Source organism: Rhincodon typus, chromosome 8 (assembly GCF_021869965.1).
Source record: "Rhincodon typus isolate 14 chromosome 8, sRhiTyp1.1, whole genome shotgun sequence".
NCBI classification, from domain to species: Eukaryota; Metazoa; Chordata; class Chondrichthyes; order Orectolobiformes; family Rhincodontidae; genus Rhincodon; species Rhincodon typus.
Window position 1 is genome coordinate 23,657,962 of NC_063339.1, and position 26,885 is coordinate 23,684,846.

The 26,885-nt window shown below is 39.5% G+C and overlaps 1 protein-coding gene across 2 annotated transcripts in view; it reads right to left on the bottom strand.

Annotated features, from left to right (window-relative positions):
- The window catches only part of LOC109934231 (unc-79 homolog, NALCN channel complex subunit), a 199,097-nt gene that overhangs the window by 89,540 nt on the left and 82,672 nt on the right, over positions 1-26,885 (bottom strand). For both annotated transcript variants that reach the window (XM_048599752.1, XM_048599751.1), the window contains exons 21-29: positions 24,562-24,641; positions 24,327-24,475; positions 21,201-21,358; positions 17,913-18,094; positions 12,346-12,547; positions 8,735-8,914; positions 6,996-7,064; positions 3,709-3,995; positions 1,116-1,298 (exon numbers count right to left, since the gene is read on the bottom strand). In XM_048599752.1, the coding sequence (XP_048455709.1) occupies positions 1,116-1,298; positions 3,709-3,995; positions 6,996-7,064; positions 8,735-8,914; positions 12,346-12,547; positions 17,913-18,094; positions 21,201-21,358; positions 24,327-24,475; positions 24,562-24,641 (1,490 nt within the window). The remainder of the gene's footprint in view (positions 1-1,115; positions 1,299-3,708; positions 3,996-6,995; positions 7,065-8,734; positions 8,915-12,345; positions 12,548-17,912; positions 18,095-21,200; positions 21,359-24,326; positions 24,476-24,561; positions 24,642-26,885) is intronic.

Sequence of the window (26,885 nt, forward strand, 5' to 3'; positions counted from 1 at the left end):
GCTTTCCTGCTCCTCTGATGCTGCTTGGCCTGCTGTGTTCATCCAGCTCTACACCTTGTTGTCTCAGATTCTCCAGCATCGGCAGTTCCTACTATCTAAGTAAATTTCTTGTTTATTACCACTGGGTCAACCAATGAAACAATACTCCAACATGCTGGAAACTACTTAAAGAAATCTCTGAAGGAAGCAAGGACACAAAAGGTACTTTAACTTATACCACTAAGACTGATCTGGTGGTTATAACACTAGTTGAAGTACTGAAGGACACAGTTTCAAAACTGGGCCTGCATCAGGTGGTGAGGGCATTCGCTCAAGGGAAGGATCTACTTGATCTTAAACTCATCAACCTACTTGCTTCAGACATATCTGGCCACAACATTGGTAGGAATGACGATTAAACAGTTCTTATGAAAGCAAAGTCTTGACTTCAGAGTGATGGCATGCCACATTATGTAGTGCAGTGCCAGTAACTGACAAGCAGAATTGGAACTGTTTAAGTGCCAGCAAATGACTATATTCCACAGAAAAATCTGAACAAAAATAGTTCAGTCAACTCCATCTTGACTTCCGATTGCAAAATAAAGTGTTTATCTAAAATTCTACAAAGGGCTTCTCTGAGTTTCTAAAGAAATGAGAGAATAACTATTTTGTAGTTATTGTTTCGCATGAAAGACTGCCTACATTTCATGCAGCAGCTACAGCAAAGGCGTGTTTTTAACTTAGAACTGCTTACAAACGGTTTGAAAAAAATCCCATGTACAAACATTTAATGTCACTCAAGTAGTTATAAATTATTGAATAATCAATTGCAAATATCTTGCAAGCCCCAGATGTGATAATTTACCAAATTAGAAAGTGCTAACATGAAACTAATATGAGTTCATGATATTCAATCAGTCTCACTTAAATTTAATCATTAATCATCTGGTTGGTGATTTAATTTAGCACAGAGAAACTCAATGTTTCATTCATATTTCTACATCACTAAAGGATTACAATCAAGGAATGTTGTCTAACCATAAATTCTTTAATGCAATCTCTATGCATTACCCCTGGGATAGGCTATCACCCTAGCCAAGACTACAATATTAATTTAGTTGAACATGTAGTTATACCTTGTACAGAATCACTAGCAAAGCCTTCAGCCACATCTGTCGTATATGAGGTTTCAGAGTCCAAAGGGAACAGCGTGGGGGTTGTTGAAAGTAATGGCGTAGCTGCGGACAGGTACAATACTTAAGCACTTGCACCACCAAAGGAAGGAGCTGGTTGCCCAGACTAATGTTGTAATCCATAACCTACAAGAAATGTGGAATTAAATATCAAACATTTCATGACTACTTGTTTTACAAAACTGTGAACAAGTCAATGAAACCAGTAAGGTAGATTGCCTCCTACAAATTATCACATATGGCACATCAGAGAATTATTCCACACTATTAGTTTCATGCTTCCATAATTTAGGAAACCGAAGTTGCATTTCAGTTGCCACCCTAAAATATTAATTTTGCCTTTTATGCTGAAAATCCACATCACAAAAAAGTGGAGTCTTTAATGTGTGCGCACTTCAGGAGAAAAGGTAACTTCAATAAGGTGCTAGTTCTGTTTACGAGTAACATCATTGGATCTGAATAACCATGCATTACCATATTATTCATACATAAAATTAAAATAGTCTTGGAATCATAAGATCAGCAAACTGGCTCATCACGCAGCATGCAATACATCTGGGACCAACTGTCTGATTATAGGGCTGAAGTGGGGTCAAGAAGTCAAACCACAATTGGCAATGGAATGGCAGACAGGCAACAAGAAAATGAATAGCTTCAGTTACGTCAGCAATCAGTTGCTGCCAGAATAGTATGCAAGCCTGAATAAGTCAAACAAAATGGGTATGAAACTGGCCTGAACCAGGAGGCCTAAAAAGGCTGAGATTACCTTGCCGTCTGCTATACTGCACACAGCTCCATTAAAGTCAATGAAACTGAATATCGAGTAATCCAGTTACACAGGCACTTTTTCTCCCAAAATGTTCTATTCTATTTAACTTGCAGCCCCGTGGAACAGGATGTTCATAATTAACCATAGTGGTGTTTCATGATTTATTTTCAAGGAAGATCTAGCAGGGTATAGATATTGATGGAAATACAGGGTTAGAAGAAAACTACATTCTTCACCAATGCCTACACAAGGCATTAAACACCCATGTAAAAATTAAGGGATGCTAGAATAGTGACTGAATTCAATCATAGCAGTAGAAGGGCTAAATGCTAAATTTAATTTAATCAAAGATGATTACTACAACTCAACATTTTAATAATGATTGGTAGGGCAATAATTTTTGTTTTTTTTTGGTTAATGTTTTCAGAGAAACAAAACACAGAATGATTAGCAAAAGTCTTTCTTTCTTTGTTGAAGAGTGCCATCTGGTGTTCTTTCTGCTCATTTCTTTCCCAGAGAGGAAGAAGAGATGCTGCTTATTTCTTAAACAAATTATGTTGACGCAGACAGGGACACTACTGAAGCACTGAACATCATATAGGCCGAGATACTTTTCTGGTCTAGTGCTCAAATCCAAGAAATACTTAGCATCAAGCTAGAGTTACATAACTGTGGGCATGTACTGTATCAAGGCAAGTCAAGACAGTTAACTGCAGATCTCCTCTAAAGGCAGCAATGCAAAGCCACAATAAGGGAATTTCAAACCATCAAACGGTTTTTCTTCCAAAATCACAGTGGATGATGGGCTACTTGGAAATCCTTACCACCTGAGGTGAACTAGGCTGACTCAAAGCCTACTTTAAGTAACACGGTTGAGATCCAGGGGCCAGGGAATGGGGAAGTTGTCCATTAAGGGAAGGAAACCAATGGGATGCTGCAAGGTCTGCAAGGGCAGAAATATATTGCCATCCACTAGAAGCCAATTATCAGCAAAGCTGTAAGATTTCTTGACACACAATATCAGTGTGATCCAGAGACATTGAGAATAGCCATGAAAGTGTTGTGGGATAAAACTCGAGGAAATTAATTAGCAGCCACATTTCTTTCTCTCTCATGTCAAAGGATATGTTTTAAAGTAAGGGGATATAGAACTCTTCACACATTCTTCAGATTTCTTCAAGTACTTGAATCAACAAAATCACTTTTGAAAGATTGTTATTGTTATTTTTGTAGGCACAAGGAAGGGAAGAAGATTGGTCCCCTCTCCAGTTCATTTGTAAGCTTGATTGCAGATTGAATCATGTTTATGATCAGTCAGTAGGTTCTCTAGGGGCCTATCATAATTCCTTTGGCAGCAATAACAGGACTAACAGGAAGTGTAACATTGTCTGATATTGATCTCCTGTGTCTGTCTCATTTCTTATTCATGTGATTTGTGGAAGGAAATATCAGCACCAACAAAAACCAATTTCTTTTCATAGAGGTGTTAGATTTCTTAATATACAATGTTGGTATGGTCTGCAGAAAAGTATAGGTCAGTTGTGAAATTGCTATGGGATAAAGTCAGAGGAGATTAACTGCAGTAATCTTTAAGCAGGAAAATAGCACCTTGATTTTACAATGGCATGTGCATGACAGTTTTACAGACTGCTTAATAGACACAACACTCAGTTACTTGGCATACTTATTAAACAATCTTACAAAGGCCAAAAATAAACTAAAGCTCTGCACTACAATTATAAATACCTTAATAATGACATACTCTACCTGTGCTATTCCAGCAATAAAAGCATTGAAGCAAGTGGACGTTCTCATTTTTTGAGGGGCAATCATGAAACACCCCTCCTGCTGGTCATAACCAAGTAACACATATAGATGCCGCTTCACTGTGTTGAATGCTTTGGCGCTGCTGATATCAGCTTCAGCACTGCTCTTATCCTTTGCCATGAATTTCATTAGAACTGTGACTAGCTGATGGACTGTTTGATGATCAATGCCGGCATCCTCTGGTAAAGGATCCTTAATAATTGCATCATCCTCTGAAGAATGCTGACCTGCATGTAGCACAAAACCCAATGTTTAGTTCTCTTGGCTTTTTGTTTTACTCTCCACTAACTAATTTAAATGGCAAAAATAATAGAAATGGTCACGGATTTGAAATTAAGTGAGAATTGACTCAATTAATACACCAGCAATGGTAATTAAAGGGAACATTTAAATTATATGCCAAACATGTTGGTGACAAATAATATATGTATACTATTGTAAGTTAAGTATTTCATTTTAGATAGTTTACACGAACATAGGGCCATTAGCTATGAGGAGAGGTTGGAGAAACTTGGGTTGTTCTCACTGGAAAGATGGAGGTTGAGGGGTAACCTGATAGGAACAGGAACAGGCCATTCAGCTGCTCTGCCCAGTTTCTCATTCAATGAGATTACACTTATACTGTGGCCTAACTCCATATACCTGCCTTTGGCCCACATTCTTTCAACAATTTCCCCAAGAGAACTTTTAGGCAAACTAGTTTATAATTCTTTGGTCTTCCTCTTTTGCCATTCTTAAGAATGGGTGTGACGTGCAATTTTCCAATCCAGAGTGATGTCTCCTGTATCTAGGGAAGTCTAAAAGATTATAGCTAGGCCACTTATAATGTGCTCCCCTACTTCCTTTAACACCCTCAGATAAAATCCATCTGGTCCTGGGATCTGTTGTTCTATATTTCCATTAATTTCCTCATTATCATCTTTTACTTAAGTTAATTTTCTTCAGTCTCTGTTCCAGATCCACTATTAATTTCCTAAGGACTTCTAGCAAGCTATCCTCCTTTTCTACTGCAAATAGTGAGGCAAAGTATTTATTCAACGTATCTAACATAGTCATTGACAATATCCCCACTTTCAGTCTTTGGTAGGCCAACAGTTATTTAGTTCAGATTGGTTCAAATGGAACTTGTACCAATGGTACAGTTCCTTCCTGTACCAATTCTGATGTCAGTGTCCCACAAAGTAGAATCCTTTTCTCCAGCAACACTCTTTTTTTGCACCACTCCTTTTCCCACATGTTTTTCCTAAATTTCCTTTCTTCAATGCTAATTTGCACGTGGGTTGGGTTATAACTCGAGGTTCTGTACTTTAATTTTGTTCTTAATTCCTGACATTCCCCAGACAGGATGCCTCACCTACTCTTGCCTATGCTGTTAGTCCCAACACACACCACAACAACTGGATTCACCATCTCCCTCTCCAATATCCTTTCATGTCGGCTTGAAATGTCCCTTTGGCACCAGGTAAACAACATACCATGTGGGACTCTCAATCCTGCTTACACAGGATGCTACCTGTACCCATCATCATAGAATCTCTACCACTACCACTTTCGTTTTTGCTCCCCCTGCTTGAATGGCCTCCTTACCATGGTGCTTTGATCAGTTTGCCCATTCCCCATACAGTATTTTTCCTCATCCACACAGGGAGCAAGTACCTCCTACCTATTCAACAAGGTCAAGAGCTGAGGTTCCTCCTACGCTAAATTCAGGGTCCCTGTACCTGCCTCATTCATAGTCACACCCTCCTGGCCCTGACCTCTGGCCAAATCTGAAGTACTTAATCTACAGGGTGCGACTACCTCCTGAAATACAGCATCTAGTTAACTCTCTGACACATCCTCAATGTGCTGCAGTGTTCAAAGCTCTGACTCCAATTCATCAACTCTGAGCAGGGATTCCTTGAGCAAACAACACTTTATATAGATGTGGTCACGATGAACCACAATGGGGTCCATCAGCTCCCACATCATGCAACTACAGTACATCACTGGACACTGTCTCTATTTTATTTAATTAGTTTTAAATTTGTTGTATATCTTGTATAGTTTTATCAATAATTCCCACTTATAATACTATGAATGTCAGAGAATGGAGAAACTCAGCAAATCTGGCAGCATCTGTAGAGACAGAACTACCACTCTCCTTCAGAATGGTTAAGTCTTTCTCTCTCTCCATAGATGCTGTCAAACCTGCTGAGTTTCTCCACCACTTTGTTTTTATTCCCTATTGTTGTATTCTATTCACTTTGAAATAAAGGCCAATAGTCCATTTGCATTAACATTACCTGCTGATTTTGGATGCTAGCATTTGTGATTCTTGCACAAGGACCCCCAAATCCACATGTGCTGCAGCTTTCTGCAGTCTCTCTCTGTTTAAACAATATTCTAATCTTCTATTCTTCCATGACAAGGTGCATAACCTCAAATTTTCTTGTAATATATTGAATCTGCTGAGTTTTTGCCCACTCACTTAAACTGGCTATAACCGTCTGTAGACTCTGTGCCATCCTCACTACTTGCCTTCCCACCTATTTTTGTATCACTCACAAACTTGGCGATACTACATTCACTTCCCTCATCTCAGTCATCAATATATCTTGTAAATAATACTGACTCGTGAACTGGTCCCTGTGGCACTGCAGTAGTTACAGGTTCCCATCCTGAAAACATCCCCTTTGTCCCAACTCTCTGTCTTCTATTAGATAGCTAATCCTCCATCCAAGCTATTATACTAACCTCATCACCATGGTCCCTTATCTTATTAAGTAGCCTTAGGTGCAGTATCTTATCGAAAGTTCTCTCGAAATCTAAATAGATTACATTCACTGATTCCCTTTTATCCAGCATGCTAATAGTGTAGTAGCCACTTTATGGTCTAGTAATTTAAACTCAATATTCCTTAACCCATGACAAAATGCTCAATTATGCACTGGCAAACTAACATTCTCACTGTAAAGTTCACTCTCCCTCGTTTTGCTCAGATAGCAAAATTGGTGGGGAGGGGTTAATTTCAGGATTATCACAAACGAATTTAGAGAAATATTATTTATATATTTTAAAATAGGTTTTAACATTGGAACCTCTGAAAGGTCCATCTGCTGCAGGAAGCAGCATTTAACACAATTATGAATTATAATTTGATAATACATTAGGAACTGGATGTTACTGAAACACCAATTAGTGGCCACAATAACGTTGAAACATTGGAAACATTGATACTGGTTTACCATGCATAGCATGCTCCATCATTGCACCAAGAGTTGGAGCTGACTGCTCATGTCTAGTCAGTCGCAAAGCTGCAAAAATGAAAAACAAAATAAGAACATATTACAAAAGATATAATCATGGCATTTTCTGAATACAAATATAATTCCCTTAACAGGTCATCCACTGTTGTCATTTGCCCATCTGAGCTCAATTCTTGAAAAAAACTATTATGTTTACATTAGTAACATCTGATTTTGGAAGTTAGCAGTCAGCAATAGTGGAAATTTGATCAGTTACTTTTCCATCAACTGGGAAACTGTAATTCTTAATGCTTTCAAAGAGCATGAAGTTGGTAGGAAAGAATTCATACGGGAAGACATTCTGATAAATTTCACAAGTTACAGGATTATTTTGCACAATTAACACATGGTTTTTAAAATCAACAAAGGGTTAATTTAGATAATTTCTAAAAACAGGCAAAGGGATCAAAATTTGTGAATAGTCCCAGCCCCCAAATACATTGCAGGCAGGACACTAACTTTCTTTAGCTGGGACATTTCCACAGTTGCTTTGTGTAGCTAGCACTCTGTAAAATGGCAAATTGGCTGCATGTTTGCATCATCTGCTGACTCAGCTTGTTTGCCCCCTCTTAAGAGAGAGTGAATTATTGTTGTTGGTGATATTGAAATTCTTCTGAATATTGTACTAGGAAAGATTCCACAATGGTTGATCACAGCAGACAGCATGCACCACAAGTTTATAATGTTATACTGGAGAACTTAGTCTAAGGTGGAAAGGAGGAATGATGTCCTGTATGGTCAGGATGGCCAGGGGTCTTCAGAACATGTGCACTGAAGGCATTGGCAAGCTTTAGCAACGCTTAATTTGAGAAGTGTACACCCACTTCCCCCTTCTTCCCACCCAGCTACCTCCCACACCCCACCCCCAAAGATCTGAAGGTTGCTCGAGGATTTAATGATCACACAAGTTGCAAAGCCATGACCTCAGTGAATAGCAGAGTAAGCCCAAGAAGCCAAATGGCTTTCTCTTGTTCCTAACTTGTACGTTTGCATATCAATTTCAAGACAGAATCTTCAAATGTCATATCATACCAATTGCACCACTCGCCTTAAATACTGTGCAATTCACTGCACACCCATCATTGACCTATGAACAATCTATCAATCAAGACAAAACCCCAAAATTCATAAGCTTTAGCTCAACTTCCTACAAATAGAACCGTTTCAAGCCTCGTTGCAACATTTCATAGATTGCACAAACTATTCAACTATGTGTACCAACCATCCAAACATGTCACGTTCCCCTTTCTTGCACAGGAAGACGGTGCAGCTTCTAGAAAGCTGTCTTTTAGTCACTGTAAATGCCAAGCCAAAGCCCTGATTGCTCAGAAAGCTCAGAGAGCTCCTGTAGATACCAAAAAGCTGATTGGCTTCCTTCTCTGCTGTAACAATTCTGTGATAACAGTCCGTGCTAAGAACCTCAACGTGACATTGTTCCCAAGCACTCTGGTGTGGTCTGTGCATAATGTAGATACTATCTTTCTCCTAAACAAGTAATTGTAGCACCAAGACTTCCAGCACCATGGAAGCAAATTTGGCACTGGATTTTTATATCTATATATGAAAAAAAATGAGTTTCCTAGCATACTAAATAGAACCCGACTCATCTGAAATAACAGTTCTTATAACCTAGCCATAAATAATCACAAAAGTGACATTTTCAGGCAAAAGACACTTACGCAGTTTGGTGCTTAGAGTTTCTGGAAGAGAAAGCGCCCTCTTTGACTCTGCTGGGCCTTTCACACTGTCCCTAAGGGATCGCACACTTCTCTGTCGGTTTCGTGCAAAGCGAGCACGTTTGATCTTCCACATGGCAGCATCACTTAGATTAGCGACATTTGTCCTTACAGCAGTTATAGCTGAAGAAAAGCACATACAAACATGAAAAATAACTAGTCAAATGAAAACTGTTGAAATGCTGTCAAACTTATTTGTAATTTTGGCTAGACCATTATTCAAATACTGTGCACAGCTATAACCTCTATATTCTAAAATGGATCTTGATGTACTGGAAATGATGCAAAAGCAATTTACAAAGATGATATCAGAACTAAGAGGAGATGCACGTCAGGAGAGATTGAGCATGCTGAAGCCCTTTTCTCTATTAAGAAAAGGCTGTTAAAATGGTTTTACACAAGCATTTGATAGGGACAATATATCCAAGTCAGACATGAGTATACTTAATAGGAAATTCAGGAGATACGTTGTTACCTGGGAGAATGGTTGGAATATGGAACTCTACTATGACAGGCAGTTGAGGAAAGCAGCATAGATGGATTCAAGTAGGAGCTACACAATCACAAGGGTGAAAGGAACAGAAGGTTAACAGAGCATACAGTATGACAGCTCTGGGTGCCACATTTAAGAAAGTATTGAGCACACTGAAGAAACTGCAGAAGAATGTTATAAGCTTGGTTCCAGGGACAAGTTATGAAGGGAGGGTGCTCTCTTCCTTGGAGAAGAGAAAGTGAAGAGCAATTTTGATTGACGTTTTCAAAATTACGAGAGATCTGGACAAATTAGACAAGGAATAACTGTTGCCACTTGTTAACAGATCAAGGAGGGCACAGATTTAAAGTCAATTAAAAAAGAAATAAATATTACACAAGAAGAAACTTTTTCAGTCAGCAAATGGTTCAGGACTGAAATGCACTGCCTAGAAGCATGATGGATGCAGATTCAATTTAAATAATGTGTAGTACCATGGAGAAAGGATAGGAGAATGGGACTAAGTTATACAATTTTTTAAAAGAGCCGGTGCAGACACATTGGACCAAATGGCCTTTTTTTGCTTGTAGCAATTCTGTGCTTTGATTAAGCTGTAGAATTAGCTGAACTGGATGAGAGGAGGTATATATGGAGAATAAATACAGACACAGATCATCTGAATTGAATGTCATGTTTGCGCACTGCATAAGTAATTCAATACTGCACAAATGCTTAATTTTTTATATTTTTATCAAAGGTAAATGATATAAATTGAAATACCAAAACTTAATCTCATATCTGCAAGAAAAAGAAATCCCAAGAATTGGTCCAATATTAAGTATTGTTCGAAGTACCACGTATGCAGCACTACATTGTTACTTTAAATCTTGTACCACAGTAGACTAGCAGTGCCATTCTGAAATAAAAACCAGAAAATGCTGAAAACACTTAGCAGTCAGCATTTGTGGAGGGAGAAACAGAATTAACATGTCTGGTTAAGGAACATTCATAAGAATCTTGATTTGAAACATTAGCAGAAATTTATCAGCAGCAGATGGCTCACATCCTCTGACGAAAAGTTGGCAGCAAGTCAACAAATATAGAACAAGCCCATCTGCAAATACAAAGTGCTACAGCAGGCTAAATTAGTGCAGGATGAGACTTCTGTCCCTCAGCTCCAATTGCCCCACATGGTGGATGCTGCTTGGTTTGAGGCAGGCCTATGGAAGGAAGCCCAATGGAAACCTGGGTCCAGGTAAGTCAGTGAGGCTTTGGGTAGAGCGGACTTACCCACTTTAGAGGCGAGGTGCTGGGGGGGCTCGAGGGCTGGGGTAAATGGAAGTGTAGGCGGGCAGGAAGGAAGGGTATTATTACCTTCTAGGATGGGGTGTGTCCCTGATGGGCAAAGACCACCCTCCAAAATGGTGGCATGCCTCACTAGGGAAGCACAATGGAAATTAAGCCCTGCTATTCTCCAAGGCATCAATACCATTAATGAGTTTAAAAAGTACGCAGAATTCTCAAATTTACCTGTCTTTTAGGCACAGGCTAACAAAACGATTTTTATACTTAACATGAATTCCAGTTGACTAGAAGTAAGTAGATTCTAGCTACAGATAAACCATTATGAACTGTTGACATATAACTACTAGTTAAAACTCTAACTCACTAATAAATCTCCACCTCTACACACACACACATACAGACAAATACAAAAATAAATTGGTGTTATGGGTTGAATGAAAGACTGGGAAGGCAGTTCTGTGATCCCTGTCTGCAGGGTTTGCTGAGATGACCTTTCTGCTGATCAGATTGTAGGCTTTTAATTTCCCTTCTCAGGACACCTTCACCTGTTCGGAGGCACAGGGTAACTACTTCACTCTCTGAAGATCTCTACCTTATTAAACAAAAATCACAGCTTAAAGCAATGAGAAGGGAAATAAGTGGCATTCTTCAATCCTGAGATGCTTTCTACTGCAGAACAAAAACAGTTCCTTCCTTTCCAGAGGTCTAATGGCTTCTGAGCCAAACCTTCATTCCCCAAGCTATTCAGCTGGGAGCCAATCATATAGGTGTTGGTAAACCGAAGGCCTTTGTTTTCAAAAACTGATCACTAGTCCATAGACCAATCGCCTACACGTTGTCAGCCAAAGGTCTATTTGTTCCCTGCCCTGGCACCAGCCCATCTGTATCAAGACTTTGCCTACTATTTGAACAAACAGCTGTATAAACAGCACTTGCAATGAGGATCATGGTTACTTGCTTTTTTTAAAAAAAGCACAGCAGTCCTTCAACAATCATTGCCTTTTAAACCAGTTCTTTTTCCATTTCCGTCCATATCAGCAATACATGAAAATAAAAGGAAAGAATCTTTAATATCATACAAACTTTCCTGCTTGCCATTTAAAAACTTTAAAAAAACAGGCTGCCCACTCCACTCTGTCTGCCATAACCAACCACATTGTAGTATTAGTCATGTAACAATGGGGTCAAATTTCCCTTTCTAACAAGGTCAACTTCCTGATTTAGGACGAGCTAGTCCATTTTTTGGTTAGGGAAGCAATGTTTCCCCTAACGTGCTCGGCCGCTATTCCAAGGTTCCACGTGTCGATGCAATGACTTCCAGTTTTAGAAGTCGATGCTACGCATAGACCTCAATGGTACACATACTGAACAAAAGAAAAAGGGAGCATTGCCCAAAACTGTATACCAGACATCAATAAACTGCCTTTTAAAATAAATAAAGTACCTGATATGACAGGACATACCAAAATGGGGCTGAAGACTTTTTGAAGCATATTTACTGCTGTAATGTTGGAAACACAACAGAATAATGACCAGATTATCTGTTTTAGTGGCTTTGATTTTTTTAAAAATTGATTGAAAGTTGAAGAACTTTCTGCTTTCTTCTTCTGTAGTATATTCATTCCTGAAGTTTCAATGAATTTTTGTACAATGTAAATCAAATCCCATTAGAATGAACCTGTCCTTTCTCCTTTCTATGGTTTTAGAATTGGAAATAGGTGGCACCGACACACTCCAGTAAGAAGATTAGAAAGTCGAAGCTGAAAATGATACTTACTTGTAGGAAATGGAAATTCCTTGTTGCAATCCAAATGAAGTTGCGCCTCCAGAGACAAGGTATCAAACCTATTGACAAAAAACTCCCAGCTTAAAGCTGGAATGTCTTGCTTTAAGAAATGAAGAAGAAATAATTTGCTGAGGATTGTTGGCCTATCCTTCACCACAGTGTCAAACTGAAAATCGAGGCAAAGACAGAGACCCTACGTGAAAATAAGTAAAATTTAAAAGTTAATCACACAGGCTGTATACATACATATATATTTATATATTATAGGGCTTTCAAATGTTCCTTGTTTTCCATGATATTAGGTCAATGTGTTATTTATTGTTTACATACATTTTTGCAAACTCAAACGGCTGCCTTTGGCATCCTTTCTATGGGAAAAAAACAAATTAATCAAATGTGATTCCAACTCAAATTTTAATCTTTTCAAAGGTGAAAAGTTACTGAGGGTAGGCAAGATTGTGGAATGAACAGGATGTTCTGGGCTAGTGTGGACTAGTCTCTGAAAACTAGAACCACTCTTATAATATTCACTCATGGATGTGTGCATTGATGGTAAGGCCAGCCCTTATTCCCCATCCCCAAATGACCTGGAACTGAAAGGCTTGCTGGGCCATTTTAGAGAGCAGTTAAGAGTCAACCACATTGCTATGGATCTGGAGTCAAATATAGAACAAACCAGGTGATAATTACAGATTTCCTTCCTAAATGACATTAGAAAACCAGAATCGTTTTTACAATAATCAACAATGGTTACACGGTCAGCATTAGGCCAGCTTTAATTCCAGATTTCTATTAAATTCAAATGTCACCAGCTGCCATGATGAGATCTGACCAGCAGGACATTAGTTTGACGTTCTAGTTACTAGTCCAGTGACCCTATCACTACACCAGCCATGACAAGTTTGACTTCAGACCATGGTTTTCTTTTCGACCCCTACTACTTGGCAATGTAGTTTTACTTTCATTCATTCATTACTGGTTGCTGGATGACTACACTCAATTGTTTTAGGTGTCCAACAGCAGGAAATCCTGCTTTGTTTTGTTCATACTACACTCTTAGAAATATCTGACACTACTCCTATCATGCCTTATTACAATCTACATTTAGCAAGGAATGTTTTCCCGGCCAGATGCTGTTCAAGGGATGAGGTACGTTCCGAGCATTAACATTGGTGCTTATTTTTGTACACAATCCTGTTGCTGAGGTGGCACAAAGTGCCTTGTGAACGCTCATCTTGGACTGCCTACTTAACATAACAATAATAACTTACATTCATACAGTGCCCTTAATAAAATACAACAACCCAAGACATTTCACCAAAGTATGGAAACAAGTAATATATTCATGGCAGAGATTAGTACTGTGCAGGTGTCACTTCTTTCAATATTATGGATAGATGTTTCAAAAAGAGATAGGTGGGAAGATATGGTCAAGCAAATTACTTCCTTGTGTTGGTTACCTCACCATTCAATGCAAGCCCAGTCTGAAAGTGAAAACTTTTAAGCATGAACAAGGGCAGACAGCTGTGTTACTACCAAATCACCCTTGGTGCCGGCCAGTAAAGTCCTCTTATCAGAGTACGTTCTGTGCTCATGTTGCTCTTACAACTCCCTCTGTGAGATGCTCAGCATGAAGGAGAGCAATCAATAGTCTCCTTGCTACTGTCTTATTTGAAGCCATGAGGCTTCATGGATCTAACATCAGTATTATAGACTAAGAATATTTCCCACCAATTCTTTACCATTCTACAAGGCATGTCTGTACAAGATTTATCAGTTAACACAGAAACAGGGACGTTTTAACAGGAATCTGGCCTTTTCCGACCCAACAAAAACTGGGTTCCACATCACTCATAGATATGATTTTGAGAGTACAAACAGGTCATCTGGTTGGTCTACAGGTGAGCTCTGAGGTTTTAGTGATGTCACCTGGTATTATCCATGTCAAAAGATAGATCTGATTTCCTTCTTGCAATTAAAGTTTGTAACAATTGCTTTAAATCCACAGAAATTTCCAGGCTATTTCAGAAATATTTTTTAGCCACATGTAAGGAAATATAGCAAAACGGTTATATAAAAGCAAAACACTGTTCATGCTGGAAATCTGGAAAAAAAGTTGCAGAAACTCAGCAGATTTTTTATTTGCTATTCATTCACGGACGAGGGCGTAGCTGGCTGAGCAGCATCCCTAAAGTCCATCCGTAATTGTCTAGAGGGCAGTTCAGAGTCAACCACATTGCTGAGAGTCTGGAGTCACATATAGGCCAGACCAGTAAGGATGGCAGTTTCCTTCCCTAAAGCACATTAGTGAACCAGATGGGTTTTTCTGACAATCAACAATGGATTTATGGTCATCATCAGATTCTTAATTCCAGATTTTTTAAAATCAAATTCAAATTCCACCATCGGCTGTGGTAGAATTTGAACCTGGGTCCCCAGAACATTATCTAGGTCTCTGGATTAACAGTCCAGCAATAATACCACTAAGCCATTGCCTCACCATCCAATGCAAGCCCAGTCTGAAAGCTAACATTTAAGTATGAACAAGGGCATCCGGCTGTGCTACTACCAAGTCACCCTTGGTGCTGGTCAGTAAAGCCCACTTATCAAAGTATATTCTGTGATCATGTTGCTCTGGCAGCTGTGGAGAGAGAAACAGAGTTAACATTTCAAGTCAAGTATGACTCTTCTTCAGACCTGAAAAGGGTTGGAAAATGGTGTTTTCTTTTACATAGTTTTGACAGAGGCAGAGGATAAGCAAGAGAAACAGATAGTTTGCAAGTCCAATGCTTAAGGGTTGCTAATTGGTATGAAAGAGAAATAGAGAAGTAAATCTGGTGTAAAGTAAGGTGTGGATGGTTGAAAATGGGCCATTTCAGCTGAAAGCAAAGTAAACAAAACACAAACAAGACTAAAATAAGAAAAATGGAGAACACACTGAGGTCAGGCTCCTTATGCGGAATTCCTATCGAGTTCTAGAAGGTGTAAAGTGCCTATGCGGAAAATGAGATGTTGTCCCTTGGGCTTGCGCTGTGCTTCGCTGGATCATTGCAGCATCCCAAGATAGAAATGTTAGGATGAGAACAAGGTGGTTTATTGAAATGGCAAGCAACTGGGAGGTTGGGGTCATTCCTATAGTCAGAGAGGGGGTGCTCTGCAAAGCCATCATCCAGTCTGCATTTGGTCTCACCATTGCAAAGGTTACTGCATTTTTAGAGCAAATACAGTAGACTAGATTGAAAGATGTGTAAGTAAACTGTTGCTTCACCTGGAAGGTGTGTTAGGGACCTTGGACAGTGAGAAGTGAGGAATGGGCAACTGTTATAAATACAGTGTTGAGCTGGAGGAACAAAGCAGATCAGGCAGCATCAGAGGAGCAGGAAAGTCGACATTTCGGCTTTACACGTTTCATCAGGACTAGGAAGGGAGAAGGGAGCTTGGAAATAAATAGAGGAAGGAGAGTTGGGGCTGGGGGAAAGTAGGTGGGATGGTGATAGGTTGATGCAGGTAGGGGGTAGTGGGGATTGGTCAGTGGGAAGGGTGGGACGGATAGGTGGGGAAGAACATGGACAGGTTGTGTCAGGTTAAAGAGGCAGGGATGACATGGGATGAGGCCAGGGGTGGGGAGATTTTGAAAGTGGTGATTTCTATGTTGAGGCCATCAGGCTGTAGGCTCATGAGGTGGAATTTGAGGTGTTCCTCCAGTTTGCATGTGGCTGTGTAAAGTGACAACTGGAGGAGGCCCAGGATGGACATGTCACCCAGGGAGTAGGAGGGGGAATTAAAATGGTTGGCAACTGGAAGGTGTTGTCGATTATAGCAGATGCTCTACAAATCAGTCACCGAGTCTGCGCTTGGTCTCACTGGATGTAGAGGAGACCACATCGAGAGCAATGGATACAGTAGACCAGGTTGCAGGATATACAGATTTGTCAGATCCTGTCAGATTTGGAAAGTTTGTCTTGGGCCTTGGATGGAGGTGAGAGGGGAGGTGTCAGGGCAGGCGTTGCACCTCCTGCAGTTGCAGGGAAAGGTGCCGGGTGTGACTGGGTTGTTGGACAGTGTGGAGTGGACGAGGGAGTCACAGAGTGAGCAGTCCCTACGAAAGGCAGATAGAAGTGGGGAGTATCTCTGATACCTCCCTCTCCTTCCTGAACCTCTCCGTCTCCACCTCTGGTAACCACCTCAGCACCGACGTTTATTTCAAACTCACCGACTCGCACAGCTACCTGGACTACACCTCCTCTCACCCACCCTCCTGCAAGAATACAATCCCTTACTCCCAATTCCTCTGCCTCCGCCGCATCTACTTCCAAGATGGAGTGTTCCACTCCCGGATATCCCAGACGTTCTCCTACTTCAACGACTGCAACATCCTCCTCCACTGATCCACAATGCTCTCAACGCATGTCTTGCATTCTGCCCTCAAACCTGGTCCCCCCAACTAAATAAAGGAAAGAGTCCCCCTAGTCCTCATATACCACCCCACTAAGCTCCGCATCCAACGCATCATCCACCACCACCTGCAATCTGACCCCACCAGCAGACAGATATTTCCCTCCCCACTCCTATCTGCCTTTTGAAGGGACCCTTCACTCCACACCTCTCTCGTCCACTGCACACTCCCCACCAACCCCACCACACCCACACCTTTCTTTGCAGCTGCAGGTGGTGTTATACCTGCCCCGTATCTCCCCTTTTACCTCCATCCAAGGCCTAAGACAAACTTTCCAAATGCAACAGGGGTTCACCTGTAATCTCCTCAACCCTGGCTCATCCCATGTCCAACCCTCCCTCTCATCCCGGCCTCCTTAACCTGGCACTATCTGTCCATCTTCGTTCCCACCTATCCACCCCACCCTTCCCACTGACCAATACCCACTAGGCTCTCTTAAAAGAAAGATATTCAGTATTATCTTTTAGAAAAGGAAATCTGCTATTTCTGCCTTGTCTGATCTATTTGCGATTCCAGACCCATGACAAGGTTGACTCTTAACTGCCCTCTGAAATGTTCTGGCAAACCACATAGTGATGACCACTAAACAGTGGCTCTGCTGATCACATCACAGCTGCAAATGAAGATTTTCTTTTTAACAAGCTAAACAGATAAAGTGGGAAACTTTCTCTGAAGTGGGGCATTAGTGATTCAGACAGGTCTTCATGACAATCCATAATCTTTCAAGATTATTTTGGTCATGCTAATCCACAAATCTCCAAGTTCATTATTTTCGACAGTGTTTGCCAGAGCTTGACTTTAACCCACACCTTTAGATTACTAATTGAACGTCATAACACTACGCTATCCTTACTTGTATAGCTAATACACAGAGATCATTTAGAGAGAAAGAAAGATGGATGGGGGTTCTACTTTGCATTTATTGTCAAATGCTGTCTTCAAAAAATAAAAAAACAGCTCATCTTAATTGAACCAGAATACGGTACCTTTTTTCCATGATTATAAGCATTTCTTCTTTGGCCAATGAAATAAGTAGAAACGAAATAATACAAGTATCATTTGAATTTTAATAAAATACTGCATCAAGCATGTCTGCTCTTACTTGTAAAGCTGGTCTTTTGATGGAATCAAGCAAAAGTCTGGCTCTCGTAGCCACTGCTGGATTAACATCTTCAACTGCAGCAAGGAAACAGCAGAAGGCATGGGCTAGAGAGTACTTCAGGACATGATTCTTTGTCACAGATTGGATATCCAGAAATCTGCACAGAACTACTACTTTCTCCACTACAAAAAAAATACAACATTGAATTGGTCCCAAAGACAATAGCAAATGTTTGAATGTCATGACCTAGACTATTATGCGTAACTAAAGCTTACAGCTTCCATTAACCAGTTCTAGTGCCCTTAACGAAAAATTATTTCCAGTTTTATTTACCTGGAAATTAAAATTTTTTTTATTTAGCAAATCTAGTTCAGAACATTGATCATTCTCAGAGTCAGACATTGTAACTTAAAGATCAGATGTCAACGTAATTGACATTAATGCCTTCAAACCTTGGCATGAGGGTGTCCAGAACTGGGGGACACAGCCGCAGAAAAAGAGACAGACCATTTAGGATTGAGAGGAGGAGGAATTCCTTCACTCCAAGAGTGGTGATTCTTTGGAATTCTCTGTCTCCAATATCTTTGTAGGGTCAGTCAGTATGTTCACAACAGAGATCAATAAAGTTTTACATATTAAAAACACTAAGAGATACGGGAATAATGCAGGGAAATGATGAACGAGTAGAAAGAAAAGCAACAGTCTCATCAAATGGTAGAATGGGCTCAAAAGGGCTGATTGGCCTTTTCCTGCTCCTACTTATGTTCTTGTGATGCAAGGTCCACCTGAGTAAATACTTCTGATGGACAACTTGTTCCTATGCTACCAAAATGTCTCTTTGGTAAAGTGATTAGAAGCATAAATTACTAGCCATGCTTTATTACCCTTTCTATATTTTCACCAGAAGTAAGGTCAATACCATGGGCTCTACCAGCAACCCACTGTGCTGGTCAACAACTTCCAGATGGGAATTTTAGAAGATTGAGCCTAGACAACTCGAAAGTTCCTAGTCAAGTACTATTAATACTGATCCCTCAGCTTTTCAGATAATTACACTCCCTTCTGTCCATCCTAACTATTGAAGATCCAGATCTACTACAGCAAATCGAGCCAACAACTGAACTGCTCACCATTTATTATATTAGCCACTCAGCCATCTTTTATTTTCTTTCAAGGCATAAACTCAAATTCACCAAAACAGAAAGATAGCTTTAGTCAAGAAAATCTTAATTTATGAAATTATATATGTGCCAGGTTACCATGGAATAAAGGCTGCAAATGGGGAAAAGTAGATGAAGAAGAAAAGGCAACTAAGTTGATGTCGATGTCGATGTCAACTAATTACTTGCGAACATTTAGATGAACAGATTAACTGGATTCAAGGGAAATAATCAATGTTAACAAAAAAAAACAACACGGATTTAGCCTTAGATGAATTTAGAAGTAATTTACATATGGGACAGTACAAATACACAAAAGATCACCAAGGAAGCCAGAAATCAGAATTAAAAATCAAAGAAATCCAACTATGAGTATACAGGATATTAGAAGGACATAGAAGGTAGAGTTTGTAACTTTTGGAACTCATCCAATGGATGGAAATAGTCTTGTCCAGTTCTATTGTGATGGTAGCAAACTATGTATTTTTGGTAATGTGTCACAGATATCTACAATCTCCTGCATCTCATTCATTGCTTTACTAATGGGGGAGGGGGGGAAATTTCCAGATTTTACCCCGAAATCGATCATAGGTTTTTCTGCCATTTTTTTGTGCCCGAAGATTTACTATTTCTATCAGCCAGGGAGGTGGTGCATCAGTTGATACAAAATAGGATAAGAACTGACTGTTGTTCCCCATCTTTCTTTACATATTTACTGCAGTGAGCTAAGCAATAGCAGGATAAATGTGTACCCAGGTGAGAGATGGAGAAGACACGCAGAGAACTGCAACACAAAGAATTATAAACATCCAAAAAGACCATCTGGAAGCCACGGATCCTCAGTGTCCTATAAGTCACATTTATACCCGGTTAGTTTGCTCATTGACGAAAGCCTGCCTTATGCAATGCTCAGCCAGACATCAAACTACCCTTCATTCCAGTCCCAAGCCTCGGGAAATTACTGAAATCCCATTACACTGAACATGTCGTGATAGCATACATACATTGGTGCAAATATGTGCAATAGAAATGTATAATGCATATGCCAATACTAACAAGGCAGGTAAGTGCTTCTGGAATCATTTTTTTTTCTGAAAAAAAGCCTTAAAACTTAATATTATAGTAAGTGACCAGAGTCCCAGAAGACTATAGGGCTGGGGTCTCATTAGAGAGGGAGGACTAGTGATGGTTTAACCTGAGGGTCACCACTCCTCAGGCAGGGAGCGAGTCAAGAAGGTGGGGCCTTCATGGTGACAGAAATTACAGTCAGAAATAGGCTATCATCCAATTATTTTAATGTTTGGTCATTCAATTAGAAGGAAGAACTCCAATTTATGGCTATAATGTTGCTACAGTATCTATTTTAGTAATAGAGTTGACAAACATCATTAAAATTGTAAAAATCTACCATGACTAAACTGCAGCACTGTACATAGCACAGGCAATCCAGTATCTCACCTCAGGCTACACACACTTTAATTTCAACTTTCATTCCATTTTGAATTGTTACACATATTTGTAATAAATTAGATATTTTGGGAATGGAATACTCACCTCAGTACATTGTGATTTCCAAAGTGTCTAAAAATGGCACACTAGCTATGTTGACATGCATAGAAAGCAAAACAAATAACAAACAAGATACATGGAGTGCAGTGATAAGTAAAATCTCATGGCATCAATCCTGATTTGTGCAATAGGTAAGTCTGAGCTTTTTTTTAAACTATGAGCAACAGTCGCACCAGATTTTGTTGGAGCAGCAGAATGTGTAGACTATACAACGGTTTATGCTGACTTATCAGTCAATTCAATGTATGGTTAATGTGTCTTTCTTCATTGCCCTTTGACTGATTTCAAGATAGTGTGCAGGTTAAGTAATATAAATATTCTTGCTACAATTGCCCAACACAACACAGCTTTGGGATTAAAAAAAAAAGAAACTTGCAACCAACAGTATTAATTTTAATTCTGACACCTTGTTTCATCAAGACATTTTTTTAAGTAAAAATAAATACTTTATTGCAGAATTTTTTATCTTAAGTTAGGGTTTTTGAGTTTTAAAAGTTGTATTTGAGTTTGAGTTTTAATAGCTTACATTCTTTGCACTGTGTATTTTTTTTCATCTTACCAGCTTCAAAACGCATTTTCCAGTCTTTGCTGTTAAAATTGCTATCAATGATGCCCCAGAATATATCAGCACCACAAGAAAGAGAAAGAGCGTGCAGGAACATGGGTATTGCCACAGAGGCAAGCTGTGAGAATTCAGACTTAAGTACTTTCCATAGGCTGCAAAAGACACAAGTAGAAATGAACTTTGGATGGCGTCTTCCATTTTTATAAGCTATCTGCACAAAGAGAATGCATTTGTGTACCTTCTTTCTTCACATCACAGATAATTTTATCACCTGGCCACTTTGGAACTCAGTATTTTTTACTGCCCAATGTCAACCTTGAATTTATACGGCCAGTTACTTAAAAGGAATAATGGATTGCTGGGGTGAATCGCAAGCCAGCAGTCTCATTGAGATGTTTAGATAGCATTCAGGAACTGCCATAGTTTTAGGCATGCAGTCTGAGACTATCTTCTAGACATAAAGATAATACACGGAATTTCTAATCTGGAGAAGCAAGATCACTTGCTGCTGATATCAAAGGAAGTTGTCTACAAAGATCAAATTGTCTCTCTAGCACAGATTTCCTTTTCCCAAGAAGCTGTTTAAATTCAGCACCAAGTAAAGGGGATCTCTTTGAATGCAGCAGCAGTGATGTCAACAGAACAGGAAGCAGTCAACCACAACCAAGTATTCACACACAACAAAAACAGTTAACATCTTTTCCTTGCAATTTAAATTGGGATAACAAAGTAAATAGTCACTGTACAGTTGGTTTAAGATATACTAACTCATTTTCAAAATTCATTTTAAAAATGTACAATTTGTTACTCTGTATTATAAACCTTTCAGGACCATTGTGTTTAGCAATAATTATGAAGTTAGTACATTATTAAAAACTGTTTCACCCCATTCGACAAGGAGAAACTTTGTCAAGGCTTTTTTTCAAACAGTGAAACCAAAAGCATGAGATTAGAACTTTTCATTAGTTCAATTTCCATTAACTGCAATGCGATGGAGGGAAATGTGAGGGGGAAATGCCTTAAATGCACAAACTGGTGAAGCATGGAGTTACTCATATCAACTTCTGGATTTCCAAACTGTCCTTTGCACGTGCTGTAATTTTCAATGGAGCAACGGTTATGCTGGTGGACAATTTCACCACCATTACGACTGCAAAATCCAGGCCAATGCTTTCAAGCTATGTTAGATTAAAGAACTCAAATAACAGCGGACACCTTCATTTTGTTTATAAATCTCTCTTTCAATATTTAATGTGTTTAGTGGTCATGTAAACATATCACGGTACAACCGCACCTTTCCAACAGGAGGCACTCCCACAACTGGCAAGGAGCCTCCAACAGAATGTTTTACCTAATGTGGCAAAGCTTTTGTTATCTCCCAACATTAGAAACTGACCGTGGATACTGTGCTGTTCAAGAATCCTACAAATATTTATAACAGCTGTAGATACGTCACATTTATGAAACACAACATTAAGGCTAACATTAAGCTATTGGATTATAACAGAGGAGCATGCTTCAAGTCATAAAGTATACACAAAAGGAAAATAAAATACAAACGATACTAAGCTAGGGAGAATAGTGAATTATGAGGTTACACTGAGTGACTTCAAAGGGACACTGACAAGTTGGCGAAGCGAACAGATGAATTTCAATGCAGATAAATGTAAGAGAATGTATTTTGGTAGAAGGAACATGGACAGACAATACAGGCTCAATGGTATAACTCTGAGTACAGAAGCAGGGGGACCTCAGGGTTCAAGTGTATAATTTTATGAAGGTGGCCATGCAATTTAAAAGTGCTAAGAAGGCTTCTAAGATCCTTGGGTTTATAAATTGAGGCATAGAGTATTAAAGCAAGGAAGTGATGCTACACCTCTACAAATCATCAGTCACACCATATTTGAAGTAATGTGTTCAGTTCTGGTATATTATTTAAGAAAGGATGTTAATGCCCTGGAGGGAGTGCAAAGGAGATTTATTAGAATAATACCAGGAATGAGGGATTTAAGATACAAGGATAAGAAAAGAAGGATTTTCTGCTTCCACTAGTTGGTATCTTAGCAACTAGGAGTCACAATTTCAAGATTATCAGCAAGAGAGCTAAGAGTGAGAAGTGAAGAAACTTTTTTACTTAGAGTTGTTAGGATTCAGAATGCGCTGCATGGGACAGTGGTGGAGGAAATTCCATAGTAGGTTTCAAACGAGGGCTGATATATATTTGAAAGTGATGAATTTCGAGGGCTATGGAGATAGGGCTGGAGGACGGCACAAATTGGTAGCTCGTTCAGGAACTGGTACAGAAACAATGGGCTGAATGGCCTCCTTCTGTACAATAAAAGTCTATTATTCTATTATTTTATTACTTGAAGATGTAGACTGCATTACATGTGGACATTTTGGTCAAGTTACACTCTCATCATCTAGCCTCATTTTTCACAAAGATCACACTTGATCTCTGAGTCTCCGGGTGCAGTATCAGTATTTTTTAGATTTACAACATATCGTGCAATTCACGCTTTTGGAGTTATACTATATTCTGTTGTTATCATTATACTATTGTTTTTTGCCGTTTATGGATAACATGCTTGTTGCACTCCATGTTACTGATCCAGTGTTATGTCCATATTTAAGGGCTGATTCTTGCATAAGATCTGGAAGTTGATTTAACAACTGTCACGAGTTGATTACCAGGAAATAAAATTGCTAGAGTATCATGAGATTTGAAATAAAACACTAAATCACCAAATTAATGATTGCTACAAAAGCTTCTATCATAGAATCATTGAACACCTACAGTGTGACCATTTGGCCCATCGAGTTCACACTGACCCTCCAAAGAGCATCCCAACCAGGAACCCCCCTCCCCACCCTACCCTGTAACCCTGCATTTTACCATGGCTAATCCACCTAACCTGCACATCTTTAGTCTATATTTCTGTAAAAATTTCCATTAATTAATGTTAAGAGTCAGAAAATCTGGAACGAAGTTCCAAATATGCGAACAAATTACAAACATATTAGGAAACTATACAGTTAATGGGGAGACACATGTTTACAGATTACACATTCTAACAATTATTGATAAGTTACTCGTCTTTCACACGCTGCTAACCTTACCTGGAAATCAACATTTTCTCTTGAATATAAGCAAGAAAGTTTGGATAATCTTTTCTGGCAAGATACAAACACTCTCCATGGAGACACAGTATTTTTAAACAGTTGAGCATGTTGAAAAGAATGTCTGGCTCCTCACAATTTGGGGTTTCCTGTTGACACACACAAGTGAAGCACGGAGAAGAAATTAAAAGACATAAGTGTTGAAATATAACTGAATATGTCAAATCATGATTACCTGCAATATTGTATGTATTAACTTCAACGTAGCAGGAAGTTGTTCATAATCAAAGCTTCTCTCTGCATTATTTTTCATTTCTATTAAAATAGAAAAAGTGTTAGGAACTACATAACTACTAATTTTCTGAAGGTACAGCAGAATTATTTGTTAAATTGTAAGTTACTTTGATATTAGTTTGAAGCAGAACAAATTATACTTGAAGTAATTTCTAACAAATAGGACTGAACTTTATCAAAAATTGGATGTGGGTCAATTTCAGAGAGTTTGGAGGAGAGTTTCTCTCCATGAGCTACAGTGAATTTTCTCATGCTATTCTCCTCAGCTTGCCTCATTAGATGTGCACCAGACCTCTACGGCACTCTACTCACTTTATCACATGCTGAGCAATAGTGGAAGTACTCACCACCGGACCTCCCCGGATTTCAGGTCCTGGGGCTATGTTTACAACACAGTCATGCCCCAGATCACGTGTTGCCATACAAAAGCTGCATTTCACAGCGCACATATTGCAAATGGAGCAAATAGAAGCAAAGCTTCTGAGGGCACAGAAGTTCTACAGGTGGCACTTCATTGTAAATACAAGTTGATATTCATTGATGTATTGCTGTTTTACATCATCACCTCTCTGGTCAGCCATCATTGCAACTGCAGTTCTAAGAATCAACCTACAAAGGCTACCCCTCACTAGCATCTTTTGCTAATGCCCTGTGTAGCATAACATCTTCTCATTTTCAATGTGGGATAATCACATACTGGAAAGCCTTCAAGCAGGTGAAAATGTTCACTTTTATTCAATGACAACAAAAGTGAACAAAAGGTAAACAAAGAAATCACAAAGGGATCACATAAGAACTACTTGGCTTTTTGAGCAACAAATGTACAATCAATGAATGATCATTGCACCTAGCACACATCTGTTCAAACTGGATGAGCTAAGTTCAGTTGATGTAGTTTATATGCATTTTAGCAAAGCTTTTGACAAGGTCCTACATGGGAGACTGATCAAAAAAGTTAAAGCTCGTGGAACTGAGGGAAACTTGGCAAGATGGATCAGAAGCTGGCTTAGTAATAGGACACAAAGGGTAGTGGCAGAAGACTGTTTCAGTGACTGGAGGTTGGTGTCAGCAGTGTACCACAATACTGGATCCTTATTGTTTGTTACATACATAAATGATATATATGAAAATGTGGAGGGAATATTAAGCAAATTACGAACAACATCGAGATTGGTAGGGTGGTTAATAATGAAGTGGATGATTGTAGGTCGCAGGCAGACATAGGCAGGTTGGTCAGATGGGCAGAGCACTGACAAATAGCACTTAAATCTGATAAGTGCAAGGTGATACACTTTCGAAGAAACAAGATGAGTGAGTATTTAATGAATGGCAGGAACTAAGCAGCTTCGAAGAACAGAGCGATTTTGGGGTAATTATTCACAAATCCCTGAAGTAGGCAGAGTACATGAATAGGATGCTTAAGAAGGTATTTGGGACACTTGCTTTCATCAGTCATGGCTTAGACTAGAAGAACAAGCAGGTAACGTTGGAGTTGTACAGAGCATTGGTTAGTCCACAGCTGGAGTACTGTGTGCAGTTCTGGTCACCACACTACAGGAAGGATATGATAGCACTAGAGGCAGTACAGAGGAGATTTATCAGGATGTTGCCTGGGATGGAGAAATTGAGCTGTAAGGAGAGACTAGATAGGCTTGGATTGTTTATTTTAGAGCAGAGGAGACTAAGGGGGTCATGATTGAGATGTCTAAGATTATGAGGGGAATGGATAGGCTGAACAGAGAACAGTCTTCCCCTTCATTGAGGGGTCAATTATGAGGGGCATTGTTTTAGGTAAGGGGCGGGAGATTCAGAGGGGGTTTGAGAAAAACTTTTTTCACTCAGAGGGTAGTGGAAATCCAGAATGCACTGCCTGGGAAGGTAATGGAGGCTGGAAACTTTATAACCTTTAAAAAATATTTGGATGAGCACTTGCAAGGTTATGGGACAAGTGCAGGAAATCGGGATTATCACGCTTTCGTGTTAGTTATGTCAGTGCAGACTCGATCTTCATCTTCCTCCTTGGAAGGCCACTGTCCTTCTCCAAGCTCATCATTTTCCATCACATGCCCTCTTTGCCTGCTCCAATTGTAAACATCACAACAAGCTAGAATTATGAGTACGCTCTGTCTGTGTAACTATCCATAAGAACAATCCAGCTATCAGAGCTTCATCTTTGGGAAGCCCATCATCTGCTCCATGGTAGCCCTGGTTGAAAAATTGGCTGCGTTACTTCTACACTCAGCCTCAGTTAGGGAAGGGTATGCG